General features: G+C 31.0%; 1 protein-coding gene across 2 annotated transcripts; it reads right to left on the reverse strand.

The window, feature by feature from the left end:
- Positions 1 to 166: 166 nt before the first annotated feature.
- Positions 167 to 8,851, reverse strand: LOC130810277 (uncharacterized). Of its 2 annotated transcripts, none has more exons than XM_057676278.1 (12): positions 8,420 to 8,851; positions 7,427 to 7,646; positions 6,442 to 6,642; positions 5,842 to 5,912; positions 5,580 to 5,739; positions 4,012 to 4,605; positions 2,868 to 3,248; positions 2,707 to 2,782; positions 1,851 to 1,914; positions 1,630 to 1,765; positions 1,053 to 1,166; positions 167 to 511 (listed from the first exon to the last, which is right to left on the reverse strand). In XM_057676278.1, exons 1-12 carry the CDS (start codon positions 8,749 to 8,751, stop codon positions 446 to 448), a joined length of 2,415 nt encoding a protein of 804 aa, XP_057532261.1. In that variant the 5' UTR covers positions 8,752 to 8,851; the 3' UTR covers positions 167 to 445. The 2 variants fall into 2 exon arrangements, with proteins under 2 accessions (XP_057532261.1, XP_057532260.1); XM_057676277.1 differs by lacking the exons at positions 167 to 511; positions 1,053 to 1,166 and adding exons at positions 1,174 to 1,423; positions 1,503 to 1,535 and having other exon boundaries at positions 8,420 to 8,754.
- Positions 8,852 to 14,474: the final 5,623 nt, after the last annotated feature.

Below are 14,474 nucleotides of genomic sequence, written 5' to 3' on the forward strand. Positions count from 1 at the left end.
TTTCCTAGTTTATAGTGAAAGTTTATTCTCGGTGCTGGTGGATGTAGTTATCACATTGATAGTGAACCACGTTAAATTTCTCGATGTGATTTTCTTTATTGTTTGTTTGAATCTTTATTGCTTTTCATATTGTTTTTTGATCTTGGCTTCCGCTGTCGCACAACAGTAAATCTAAAATAACCTCTGTTATTTTTACCATTAACATGGATAACATTGCATGGATTCGGCTCCTATATTTCGTCCGAGGTGAGAGCTATTAATAGCTTTACGATAATAAGATGTAAGTGTTGCCGTAGAGTAACAACATAGACTTAAGTAAACTTTCTATACAAATGCCCTATTATTGAGCTATTTTTGATATAGTGGCAGGTTTTAATTACTTGTAAAGCTAATAATTACATATAATCATCAACTTATTAAAGATGTTTGAAGACTATTTCCTAAACTAGTCCATCCATGCAACATCCAACATCTTAGCCATGAAACTGTATCTATCGGCAGCTTCATCAATCTGCAAGAGCATATATCATTAATTTGATTAGAATACCCCGCTGAAATTACGCAACAACAATACATTACTTTATTACTATCAAGTGACTTCCGCTCAAACTGTATTTAAGGTCGATTTTACACAACCTTACTCTTATATCAATAAAGAGGTTGTTCACAGTTAATCCTCAATTGTGAATATTATCTTTAGCATCACATAAGTAAAAAATGCACATTAACAATAATCTATTGTACTATGAAACCGAAACACTACAAATGTGTGCTTCTATCGTTTAGTTTTCCTTTATTATATAATATATCTTAGGATTTCAGCCATAAACTTAAGCTTAAACCTTTTATTGAAGCTTCATGATATGTTAGATATGTTATACACTCTATCGCAAACAACAACAATGATAAGTCGTAATCCCAAAAAATTAACTTAGACGGTTAGCTACATAAACTAATAGATCAATTAATTTTAATAATCGTCGACTTGAATTCTCTTTCTCCATTCATTTCTATTTTCCTTCAAATATAGAGTTTCAAAATTTGACAATTACCTCTTTTTGTATTGGACGTCCACAACAATGACCAGCTTTGCATTCAATCCTTCCTATTATTGGATTAATCTGAGGACTCCGTATCAAGCTTGTGCAAAGTGTATATTGCATAGTCTACAAAATAAAAAAAAATTAAAAATATTTCGTAAAAATAAATACAAATTAAACTGGCTCATCTCTGAACATGATTTTCTCTAAAAGTGAAATTTTGATGTATATAAGCTGAACATATAGCAAAACTTTGTGTGTGAACTGATTATGTGATGAATCGTCACGACTAATATGGTATCAGAGCCGAATATGGTTCTTGGATATGATGTGGTTCACATGTGAGGAGGAATGTTGAAAATACTCCACGTGTGAGGAAGATCCTACATCACAAAAATAGTGAGCTATGGACTTGCATATAAAATTTGTTTATGCAATTTCAAGTCAACACTCATTCATTACCTGTGGGTTTGTGGGCCCAAGTCCATGGATTCCCTATAAATATGTCCTAACGAGTGGGTCATGGCTAATTATTTGACGAATTATCACGACCTAACACTAAAATCAGATTCCCATCAGAACTACTTACGGCTAATAGCTTAAGCGAATGCAATGGCACAACGCGGTCATCATGATCGGCTGTCAGTAGCATGGTTGCCGGATATTGTATATACCGGCCTGCTGAGTTTTCCCATGGCCTTCTAACATTATGTAGAGGTGAAAACCTGTGACATTTTCATTTTTACTTGTTAGTTTCTGTCACAGTTAAAGCTTAGCACAGTACTATAATCAAGATGGTCAGTTTCTTACTTAATTAGCCATTGAAAATCTTCCTCTTTGTCTGCACAACCAAAATCCGCAGTCCAAGCATGACCTAGAAAGACGAAAGTTCATCAACATAGCATTCAGTAGGGGCTAAGCAAAGATTATAGAGCCTATTTACTTATTGATGTTTAATAAATTGAAAATTTAATGTTGGTAAGTATTGAATCCCTAACCAACAGTATCATAGGAAGATACATCACCAAATGAGCTACGCTTAACTAATAAATTATATGGAGTTTGTTAATATATGAGATCACTATTTACTCGTGTCCTAGGTGGTTGGACACCTTGAATGAGCCTAAAACTAATTTTGGCATCCTGAGGCAATTTTGATGGATAATTAGGAGTGTGACAATAAAGGTCCATAGAGAACAAGTCCAAAATACGAAAAATAATCGTTTTTAACATATTTCAAATATTCAACTTGGGCTGGGGAATTTAAGTTCGAGCCTGCTTAGGTAGTGGCCTGGTCGTTTAATTAAAAATCTTATTAATATTGACTTGTGTAGCATATAGCACAGAAGAATGCCAACCAAGTTGGTTCACCACACATGCAAAGATGGATGTTTTGGATTTGTCCGTGTTTACTGGGACTCCTAAAAAGTCTAGAACGGCACTAAGAGCAATTTTCAAAGATTGAACCGATAAAATTGGGCTTATGTACAGGACTCACACAAGAGAAGAGTTGACTGCACACAAACCCGATAACTTTTCATCCTAAAACCAATTGATATTTGAAGGAGTAACCCAACAATTAATCTTATATATTAGTGAGCTTCTCGTCTCTAATTCTGCAATGTAAGATCACACACGAGTTATTTTTTCAACGGAAATAACTAACCTATAGTAAATTTGTGAAATCGAAGCATGTCCATTACACCAACATGAGCTAGAGCACAGCCAAAAAGATCTGGTCTCTGCACATTAACATTCAGAAAACAGTTTAAACTCCAGGTTAACACAATTTGATACTAAAATTTCCTTTTTGAGTTAACTAAATACCTGATTTATACAGGCACCTATGAGAAGGCCACCATTACTTCTACCTTCTATGCACAACTTTGAAGGATGTGTATAACCATTTGAGACTAGAAACTCGGCAGCGGCAATGAAATCATCGAAACAATTCTGTTTTTTCTCTAAGATTCCGGCTTTATGCCACTCCTCACCATACTCTCCGCCACCACGAATATTGGCCAGGCAGAAGATCGCGCCCAAATGTTTCATAAGAATCGTACGAATGATACTAAAACATGGTGTAAGGCTAGTGTTAAATCCACCATAAGCATAGAGTAAACATGGATTAGATTTGTCTAAAACTACATCTTTTCTTGATACTATGAACATTGGTATCTGTGTGCCATTCTTACTTGGAACAAATACCTGCAGAATAAATAGTTGTAGACAGGTGAGCAAAGATCAATACAATAACTAACATCAATGTCTCATGATTCGTGAATCTACCCGAATGCGAATCGGAAAAAAGCCGAATTATAGTCGATTTTAAGCTATTTTCAAAAATTTTGAGCCAACCCCGAATTTAAATGGCAAATTAATTGGCGAATTATGTTACACGTGCTAAATCATCATTGACTAAATCAGAACACATACAAACTGGAAAAAAGTTCACATACAATTTTTTCATCTTATTAACACAAATCAAATAGTAATGTATTCAAATGTATAAATCAATATAAATCAATATAAAAACTATGGTGAAAGTTCAGATGAGAACAACACTTGCTTGCGAACAGTGCGAACCATGTTACTTTTTGGCAAAATCATATGAGTACCTTGTTCCGAAGAATTTTAGGAATTTTTTTATTCTGAAAGTAACACTCTTGATGTAAAAAGTAACATATATTTTCTCAAATTTATTGATTTTTCTTTTTTTTTCTAGAATTTTGTTTAGACAAATAAACTTCAAAAAAGTAACATTTTCTGTAGTAAGTAACACTTTTTATGTAAAAGGTAATAAAAAGTGTTACTTTTATATCAAAAAGTGTTACTTATTGCCTATTGGTAAAGAAAAAATTTTCAGAAACAAAAAAATAGTAACACTCTTTTTACCAGAAAGTAACATGGTTCGCACTGTACGCAAATAAGCGTTGTCACACCTGAACTCGACCCTAAAAACTCTATATACCTGATCAGTCTTAAACTCAGTGCGATCAAATCCAGGAACACGAATCTCTCTGAATATCTTCATATCAGGATTTTCCAAAGACAAATCAATTTGGTATGTTATATTGAAGGTAAGAAAGCTAGTAAACGAAACGAACACGATACTGTCAAATCTCTTTGCACTGATTCTGACCGTGCCAATATCAATAGGCAGACGATACAGGAACTGCCCGGTTTCATAGTCTCTAATCTCGATTACATGTTTTACGTCTCTCAAGTAGCAAACTATAAGTTTGTTACGGTTAGCAAGTTCAGCTGTTACGAGCACGTCTTTTTCGTGTTCTGGCAAAACGTCAGTCCAAATGTTCGGTTTATTCAGATCAACGCGTACTAGCTTAGATCTCGGAGCATTTTTGTTTGTTTGGAAGGTGAATGTGGTGTCATTATTGGCTATGTAGTAATACATTGCATCAAAGTTATCTATGAGTTTTGTAAAGGGAAGTAAGTGGTTTGTTTTGTGGGTGTTTTTAAGATGATCATTTGTTATGGATGAAAGATTTAGGTAGTAGAGCTTGTTCACGTCTGCACAGTGTTCCTCAATTTGTAGGAGAAGATACTGCAAGAAATATACAAATCAAATTAGTATAAGGAAGGCACATATGTTAAATTTGTTATTGAACTTGTACACAATGAGACTTGCACACAGACCAGATGAGGTTTCATCTTAAAACCAATTGGTAATAATCTTATATATCAGTCAATCTCTGTGTAATTCTTCGATGTGGGATTACATGTGAGTTATATTTATAACAACATAACTGATATACAATCCAAATTAAGGAAAATTTCTAATTCATGCAATGCTGAACATCACTTCTTAAGTTATGGTAAGTTGAACACATACAATCCAAAATAAGTTTGTTGTAAGACTTGTATAGAAATTGACTTTTTTTGCCTATTTTGTTGCTTAATTTTTATTTTTGGCTTATTGATTTTAAACAATAATAAAAAAATGTTGAGTCAACTATGTTGACTATTAAGATTTAAGAGTATGTTTGGCAAATTATCAAACACTTAGACAAAGCATTTTGATATATAGATTATAGCTTATTGGTTTATAAAACAATAAAAAATGTTGAGTCAGTTAAAAAGTTGATTATTAAGATTTAAGAGTATGTTTGGCAAATTATCAAACAATTAGACAAAGTGTTTTGATATATAGCTAAGTTAGATAAAGAATAAATTAAAAGTAGTTGAAAAGTTGTGAGATTTTTTAAATTAAAACAAAAAACCTTCTAAATGATAGATAAGAAGGAGAAAAATCACTCCTTTTATATTTTTGGGTAAATATTTACTGACCTGGTCGAATGGAGAGAAAATATTTCCCTCCTTCCCCCAAATTAAGGTTCTTATCTTAAGTTTCTTTTATATTCGTGGTACTATAGTATTCTTTATTCTTCATCTTTCTCTTTAAATTTACTTTTATTTACGTACTTTTATTTATATATTTTGATTTTTATTTTCGGCTTAAAAATAATTAGCATGCTCCTATTGATGATCAAACTTATTTAGTTAAGAAGAAAGCCTTACATTTCCATCATCAGTTACACGAGGGTAAAATCTGTATCTAGGATGTTCAACATCATTCCAGCACAAAATATCTTGAGATTGATCAGCACCAAGTAAATGGTAATACAGTTCATGATTTAGATTTATATTTGTTTCAGTGCCACAATCTTGTACATCTCCTCTGCAAAAATATTAATTATTAATAGTTAAAAAAAAAAAGCAAAAAATTGTTTATTAAGTAATTTACAATCATAAAAATAAGTACAATCCTTAATAAGCTTACTTTGGGGCAGGGTAGCGGCTGTAGAAAAAACCTTTATTATCATGAGTCCAAGCAACGTTACTAAACTTAACCTGTGATTAAAATAATCAAAGGCGCTTATATTATTTTCTTTCAAAAATATATATCTTATTATTTATGGAAAAATTATAAGAAATTATTTAATGTATAACATTTTTGCAAAAAATCACTTTATGTGCATTTTTTTTTAAAAAAAATTACCTATTGTTATATATACATGACTACCACTTAACGGAAAAAGTTAGGTGACCGTCAAATACAAGAATTGACCAGCACATGCCACGCATGTGACCCTTTAATTCCCCCTTCCATTCTTATCTTTTAACGTTTTGTATTGTGTAATATATAATATAAAAGAACGACAAAGAATTGGTTTACTAGAATTATAAATATGAGTGTTTGACATACCCTATGTTAGTACACTGAATATGCATCATCTACAACTTTATAAACGTTATATTTATATAAATGCATTTGAAATTGTATATTTTTTTATCACAGTTTATTATAGTCCCACATAAAAAATGAATTTTTAGTTGCAAACCAAGTATATGTGACTAGGTAAATATATTGATTACTGACCCATTTTAAAGTGTCAGGCAGGGAAGTTTTGTCTGCAACATACATAACTTTGATGGTAATCCAATCACTTCCACTAGTGCTAAGACCATAAGCCAAGTACTGAGCATCATTGCTGACTGCACAAAGGTGGAGTGACACATTACTATCCTCACCTAGCTCATTTGGATCCAGCAACACTCTTGGTTCGTCATTCAAACTATCCTGTAAATAGAGAGTGTATCAAATTTAAAGCGCCGAAAGAGTATTTATAAAATATGTCAAAGTTTTACTCGACTTCAAATTGACACGAAACATGATTGCCAATTGGTGGGTTGTAAATTATAATTTTGACACATAATCCGAAAATGATCCAAGTTAAAAATACAGAAGAAAAAAAAATGGATCAAACTTGAGTGTAACATGAACCCGACCTTTTTGATCCATTTTGTCAATTTTTACAATTTTCCAACTTCATGTTATTATTTTTTAGTTGGAATTCAATATCCTTCTAGTCAATTTTTGTTTTTAAAGTCAATAATTTTTATTAAAGCTTTAAAATTGTATAGTAATCCTTTTTTATTAGGAAATTATTTTTGATAAATACATAAAAAATTATTGCAGTATAACTTAATGTGAAAATTTTTTTAATGATGATAGAGAAACTTTTAAAAAGAAATCTTAGACCCGGGTCGATTTGAACCCGTTCCAAATCATAAATAACCCAATTTGAAACTAACTTTTTCAATTTGAAATTTTTAAAATAAAATGACTAGATCAAAATGAAATTTACCCCATCTATGATTTAGACATATTGAAGATGATCTTACAAATACTTCATTTATACCTTCTTACAATTGATTATTAACACTATAGAAAAATATTATAATGGCAACCGATATTTAAGTGCAAAACAATTTCATAACTATTAGCGACAAAGTTAGACGAAAAATAAAATGGTCGTCATTAAAATATAAAAACATCTTTAATACAAAATAAATAAAATAACCTGAACATAGAGGACGTCTAGTGGTTGAAGGCCTTTGTTATGCAAGTAAAAGTATTTATCCCCACGTTTAAAAGGCACTTGGAACCTTTCAAACTGAAAAACATCTTTCAATCTTTGGTTTAGCTTGTCCCTAGTTTTACAAGTTTTCAGCAAAGATTCTGTAACTTCCACTTGATTTTTTACAAATTCTTTAGTCTCTTCTGAATCTGGATCTTCCAACCTTGATAAAAAAAAAAAATTAATTCAGTTGTTTTCACACTTTTTAAGTATTCCCAAGCAAATTTATATGCTAATTTCAGAAAGTACAAATCTATTTATAAACTTGTATGTTTGACATAACACTTTTAAACTAGTTGTTGTCTATTAGCAAGGTCGGCTATGAGAGTTGAAAGGCACTGGGTGACATTAATTATAGCCCCTAATTACTAAATATATATTATCATAGGCCCTAACTATTAAATATTAAAGTGTCGTTTTTCTAATTTTTTGGATGGGTAGGGGCATAAATACCTTTTGACCCTTATAGGATCTATCCTGCCTATTTAGTAATTTAGTTGTTTAAGTGACGTTTAGTGGTGAATGCAACTGTTTTCAAAACTTTATAACTTATGTAGAGTTTTAAAATTAAAAGGAGCAACTTAAGATTTTTTTTGTTACATTTTTATCAACAAAATATATTTCAACAGTTAGAATGACCACTATTTTTACTGAACAATATTAATTTATACAACTAATTAGACAGCTAATATTAAATAAGTATAATTGTACACCTACAGTCACTCACACTAATAATAATAATAATAATAATAATAATAATATTATTATTATTATTATTAACTTTAGATATAACTTATACATTTAAATATATAAAGCACATATTATTATAATTTTAAATAAAAATAATTATTTTTCAATCTTGTTTCCACCGAAACAAGTTCGCATAGGCCAAAAACTAATATTGAAACCAACACTTTAAAATAGTTAAATACGTACCATCTATAAGAATCAGAAACAAGACAACCATGATAATTATCTACGACACATTCATCACGTCGTGCTTTTGGATACTTCAACGGTGTATCTATTCTTGATAATGATCCCATTTTTTCGTTTTTTATAAACCTGTGTAATGAGTCGGATATAAATTGAATAACCCTAAAAAAAATATTATTTTGAATTTGGCTTTGTAAACTAAAAATGGGCTCGAATAGGAAATTCCTTGTTGTGTAGTATTGAGGAGTGACTTGAAATTCTTTGTATGTTAGATATTCTTTATAATAGTCTCCATTCTTAAAACAAAAGATTCTTTTTTTCATTTTTCCCATAAAAAATGAAAAGAAATAGGATGTCGTTAGGATGAACTAAAAAGTTGGTGGGAAAGTTAGAGAAATTTGGTGAAAATCTAGGAATGTTGAAATAATGTGATGATAATGTCAAGATGTTATTTAAGGAATCTTCCAAGGTATCCCTTGCTTTTGGCTATTTATAGCACCAACTAGAACTAGTTTCCATTCTCATGAACTTGTTACACTTAATTTTAATTATTTTTTGGAAATTTCAAATGATAGCAACGCCAATAGTAGTGATTTTGTTAGATTTTTCCACATGATAGCATTTAATTTATGCACTATCTAACTGCCGTAACATTTTCTAAATTCTTGTTAATTTCCGTTTAATTCATCATTTTGTAAGATTTTTTTCACATGATAACATCCAATTTTTTCTCCCAAATGTTTAATTCACTATTTTAACGTTTAATTCACCGATTAATTTATCAACGCCCTTAAATGTTGTAACAATTAAGTAGATATGTATTAGTGCTTAGAATGCTTCATTTGAACTTATGAAATGCACATTTTGAGCTTATAAAATGCGTCTTTTGAATTATTTATTAATGTTTGTAATGCATCTTTTGAACATATAATGCTAATAATTTGAATGAAAATAAAATTGTTACAAAATTTAAGAGCTTTGATAAATTAATCGGTAAATTAAACGTTAAAATGATGAATTAAACATTTAAGAGCAAAAATTGAATGCTACCACGTGGAAAAATCTTACAAAATTATGAATTAAATAGAAATTAACAAGAATTTAACAGAAAATTCTACGGCAGTTAGATAGTGCATAAACTGGATGCTACCATATGAAAAAATCCTACAAAAGTGATACCCCGTTTCATGAAAACTAGATGCTACCATATGAAATTTTCCATTATTTTATTATGCAAAACCTAAGTCTAGGATGTTGATATATCCTAATTAAAACATAAATCATATTTAATTTCTTAAAATGATTGTAAAAATGTTCGATTTCCCAAGTTAAATTGATATTTATATAAGTAAAATATTAAACCATATTTAATTTTTAGGAAAAATTGTAAATATTTGAATATCTTAACAAAAAAATGTATGATGCCTCCTTCATCTTTTGTTTTCGTTTAATTATAATAATTAATATTAAATATTTATATAGTTAATATTCTGAATCCGCCACCTAATTTCGTGGAGCAAATAAAAAAAATAATGGGGACAAACAAGTAGGGTGTAAAAGATAGCATAATAATATATAATATTATACTAACACAAGTGAAATGATTTATTTTATTTTTTAAATGAAAAATTAGTGAACATATAAAGAGAATTATTAGTGATGTAAAAATGAGGCAACGTAAGTAGGAAGTGGGATTTTTAATCGGTCATTTGGAGCATTAAATAATGAAGTAACGATGTTGTCATCTCATAGAAATGTTGTTGACATTTTTATTGGTAGATTTTCCTTTATTTTTGTAATATTACTCAATTTATTCTTCATATCCGAAATCCAAGAAGAATCATTGCATGTTGAAGTATGTTTTGGGAGGAGAGGAATCAAGTTGGGGCTCCAATTTTTTTTTGTTTAATTAATTTCCTTATCAAGGAATCTTCATTTTTTTCCCATAAATTTAAATGAAGTTTGGAAATTGTTAGAGAGATTTTTAAGTTTCAAATTAAATTATATTTTTTATAGAGTGAAAGCGATTTAATTGATATAGGTTAACCCCTTTTCATTAAACAGGGACGGACGAAGGATTTTATCCTGACTGTCAAGGACAATCTTGACTTGACAACCATAAACATCGTAAGTTTTTTATAAAGAATAAAAAATTAGGTAAAGGAGTTGGTTGGTTCTTTACTATGCAACGGACGCCTCTTGAAATCAAGATTTATAGTATAGAAAACTCGGAAAATAATTTGATGATATGTTCCGTATTTTCCTCCTTCCTCTTGTACTTAAATCTTTATATGCAATGCCAATGAATAGGAGCTCGACCTTAAGGAAAATTATTTAAGTTGCCATGGAGTAGCACATGAACAAGGAATTTAATTTAGAAAATCATCTATTTTAGCTTCCTTGTTCATGTACTTCTCCACGGCAAATCCCAAGGTATATAACCGACCATTGAAATTGATATATTGGTTCATATAGTCGACTCTAATCTTTTGGGCATAAGGCTCTAACATTATTATTGTCTTGTGATAGAAGTTTGACTTCACCAATACCTACGAGAAGGATTAATTTTTTTTCAATTACATTTCAAATGATTCCACCATTGGTTAAAATTCCAGTGCTATATAAGAGCCTTTGGATCAGCAGATTAATTTGGTTAATGTTAGGTGCGATAGGTTACTCCCGGACCCCGGCATGAAAAAAGGAGGTTATTAAGATTTTAATGGGCCGTACTTTTGCTACGAAGATCAAATATCCAGCCCACGACAATCAATAGCTGATGATACTTTGTTTTGTGTATTTTTCTATTTCAATTTCGGTTATATTAAGTAGAATTTAGATTTAACTATATAATAATTAGAGAAATTACTTTATAAAATAGTTTTATTGATGTAATTCTCTAAGATGATAATCCTAGTTTTATTAGAAGATCATTATGTAAATATATCATTTCAAGCAAAGAAGAATAAGCAAGCAAAGAATCGGATCAGACTGAGATGCGCGGTCCATGGAGTTTTACGCGGCTCGCGCATGCGCGGCACGCAGAGTTTTACGCGGGGTGCAGAGTTCAGTCTGTAGGCTGGGCGGCTATTTCACTTTTCCCATTTCAGCTTTCATTTTCAATTGGATGTTTAGAGGGGTTTGAGAGGCGACTTGCAAAGAGGAATGATGAGCAAATCCAATGGCAAGAAGCTTCATCAAATCTCTATAAATAGGCAAGAAAGCTTAGGAATGAGATCATCTTGTAATTTTTCATTAAAATACTTCTTCTTCTTCATTTCTATTTTGCCATGGTTATGGAGCTTCAAGCTTAAATTTTCATTTTTTGAGGAAAGTTGATTGGAAACTTTTAGTTACTCATTGTAAGAATTTCTCTACTTAATATACTTTTGATTATTGAAGAGTTCTTATTATAATCTTATGAATGTTGTTTGAATTGGAAATCAACTATTGATCTTGTTATTGCAATATTCATTTATGCTAAATCTATTTGCAAAATCAGTTAGTTTTGTACTTAGATTAATGGTAGCAACTAGTTCTAATTGTGAATGCAGATTATGAATGATTAGAATCTAAATGAACTTTTCATTTTGATTGAAGACTATTTACTTGAATAGTTTTACCAAATCTATTGATTCTCTTTTCTTAAAGCTATTGTTGGATTGAATTTATTCTCTGATTGGAGTGAATTAACTAATAGTAAGAGCTTTACATTCAAACTGATTTTGATGTTTAGCTACACTTAAGGAGAATAGAAGTATAATCATCTTCACAATAGGTAGTCAAAAGTGAATTTCTTAAGTAAATTATTCAATGATCAATGAGAAACAAGAAGTATACAATCAACTTAACTCAAGATATCCTTTCCATTGATTTTTAAAAAACACCACTGTTATAGATTTCACTTAGTTCATTGCTTATTCAAGTTATTTTATTTCAGAAAAACAAATCAAAACCCCCCTTTTCTTTGTGTTATTGATTGTTTTCAATTTCATCTGCTAAAGCACATATCATACTAAACCTTCTCAAACCCCATCTCTCTGTGGATACGAACCTTACTACCCTACTACATTAAGTTGTATTTGGAAAGTAAGTGAATTTATTTTTGGTTAGAGTTTAGGCGACTGAGAAAGAACTTACCAGTAGCCCATCAATATTATATTTAGAAAAATTGAAATGAATAAGACAAATTAACAACAAAATGAACGAAATAAGATAATTTTCAACTTATTTCCACAAGTAAGCGTGCGATTCTCAAATTTGTGGTTTGGGCTGTTCGCAGTTAGTAATTGCTAACAGGTCAAAAAAACAAAGTTGACTTTTTTTTTATCTGTTTGCAATTAATAACTGCAAACAACTACTTTTATTTATTTATTTTTTTCCTATTTATTGAGTTGTTATTTGATGTATTTGCATTATAAACATTATAATAAGTTATTACAAGTCAATATATATTTCAGGCGGGATGATTCATCGCCAAAAGTACGAACATTCATAAATCAAAGCTTATAGGCTATGATAATGTAAATAAACATATATATACAACTAAATATATATATATATATATATATATTATATATATATATATACATAAATATATATATATATATATATATATATATATATATATATATATAAACATATATATATATATATATATATATATATATATATATATATATATATATATATATAGTATATTACCTGGAGTTACAGGTTCTAGTGTTGTGACCTTCACTCCCACAACGACGACAACTATTGTGTTTCTTTCTTCCCTCATCCATTTCGTTAGAAATTCTCTTAGACTTAGGCCTTCCTTTATCACGAATTTGATCGGGATCATGTCTAAGTTCAAAGCCCGTGTATTGAAGCCATGACCTCTTTTCGATCATTGGCATAAAGTAATGTTCGTATGTACTTGCATAACTTTGAGAAGTATAGCACGGATCCACAAACCGCTCATATGAAAGGTGTCGTTTGATGCAAACAGCAAATACATGTGAACAAGGTAGGTAATATATCTCAAGTTTGTTACATGTGCACTTCATTTGATTCAAGTCCACATGTTGAATCTTACCCCCTTGGACGATCCTCTATTTCCTCTCTTAGTCTTAATTTCGAATACACCTCTTCTATAGTCAAAAGCGATTATGTCATGGAAATTTGCCTTCTCGGTGTTTATATTGATAATCTTGGTGGCATGCGATGTGTACATGTGTCCTCCAAGTAACCATGCACTAGCATGTTCACGTCTTAGAACAAAATAATTGTTTACCCGATAGAAGGTGAATTCAACAAGTGTTGTCAAAGGTAAGAAACATACACCTTTCATCACATAGTTGAAAACTTCAACTAAGTTCGTGTTAGTAACGCCATACCTATGACCACCATCATGACACAACGACCACTTAGACATCTCACCCACATCATCAATCCAGAAAATTACCTCTTATTTTGCAGTCCCGATTGCCTTTAAGCCATTCAGTACTTTAACTTGTTGTCTTTGCTCAGCAGTTCTACCAAACAACTTCTTCAACTGAACATTACCCATAGAACGATTAAAGTTGCTAAGCAAATGACGTAAGAAAAACCTATGATAGGCATTAGGTGGTTGCCACTCCGGCTCTTCCATAGTTGCTAAAATACCCGCGTGTCTATCAGAAATAACACATAAACCCATCCTCTGTGTGACATGCTTACGAATACAAGCCATGAACCACGATCATGCACCTATACACTCCTTCTCAACCAAGGCAAACGCTAATGGAAAGATTCTCTTATCACCATCTTGGGCAATGGCAGTCAATAAGGTATGACGATACTTACCATACAAGTGTGTGCCGTCAATGGCGATAAGAGATTTACAATGATTGAAGCCTTTAATGCAAGGTTTAAAGGCCCAAAAGACACGTTGGAAGGTCCTAATATTAGGTCGCACATATACACCCATGTCATTGTCTTCCTTAAACAAACCACTCAAGTACTAAGCCCGAGTTGGAATGTTGTAAAGCTTCTAAAAAGCGTGGAAGGAGTGAGTAAGAACCTTCCCAAGTTCCAT

Source organism: Amaranthus tricolor, chromosome 4 (genome assembly GCF_026212465.1).
Source record: "Amaranthus tricolor cultivar Red isolate AtriRed21 chromosome 4, ASM2621246v1, whole genome shotgun sequence".
Lineage (NCBI taxonomy): Eukaryota > Viridiplantae > Streptophyta > Magnoliopsida > Caryophyllales > Amaranthaceae > Amaranthus > Amaranthus tricolor.

What these genes read in the sequence shown, in the direction of transcription:
- LOC130810277 (XM_057676278.1), bottom strand. Translation starts at nt 8,751, where the DNA reads ATGGGAAAAATGAAAAAAAGAATCTTTTGTTTTAAGAATGGAGACTAT. An exon ending in GTTTCTGATTCTTATAGATG is followed by an intron (nt 7,647 to 8,419) that starts GTACGTATTTAA and finishes TTTTTTATCAAG; the next exon opens with GTTGGAAGATCCAGATTCAG. An exon ending in AGCCGCTACCCTGCCCCAAA is followed by an intron (nt 5,740 to 5,841) that starts GTAAGCTTATTA and finishes ATATTTTTGCAG; the next exon opens with AGGAGATGTACAAGATTGTG.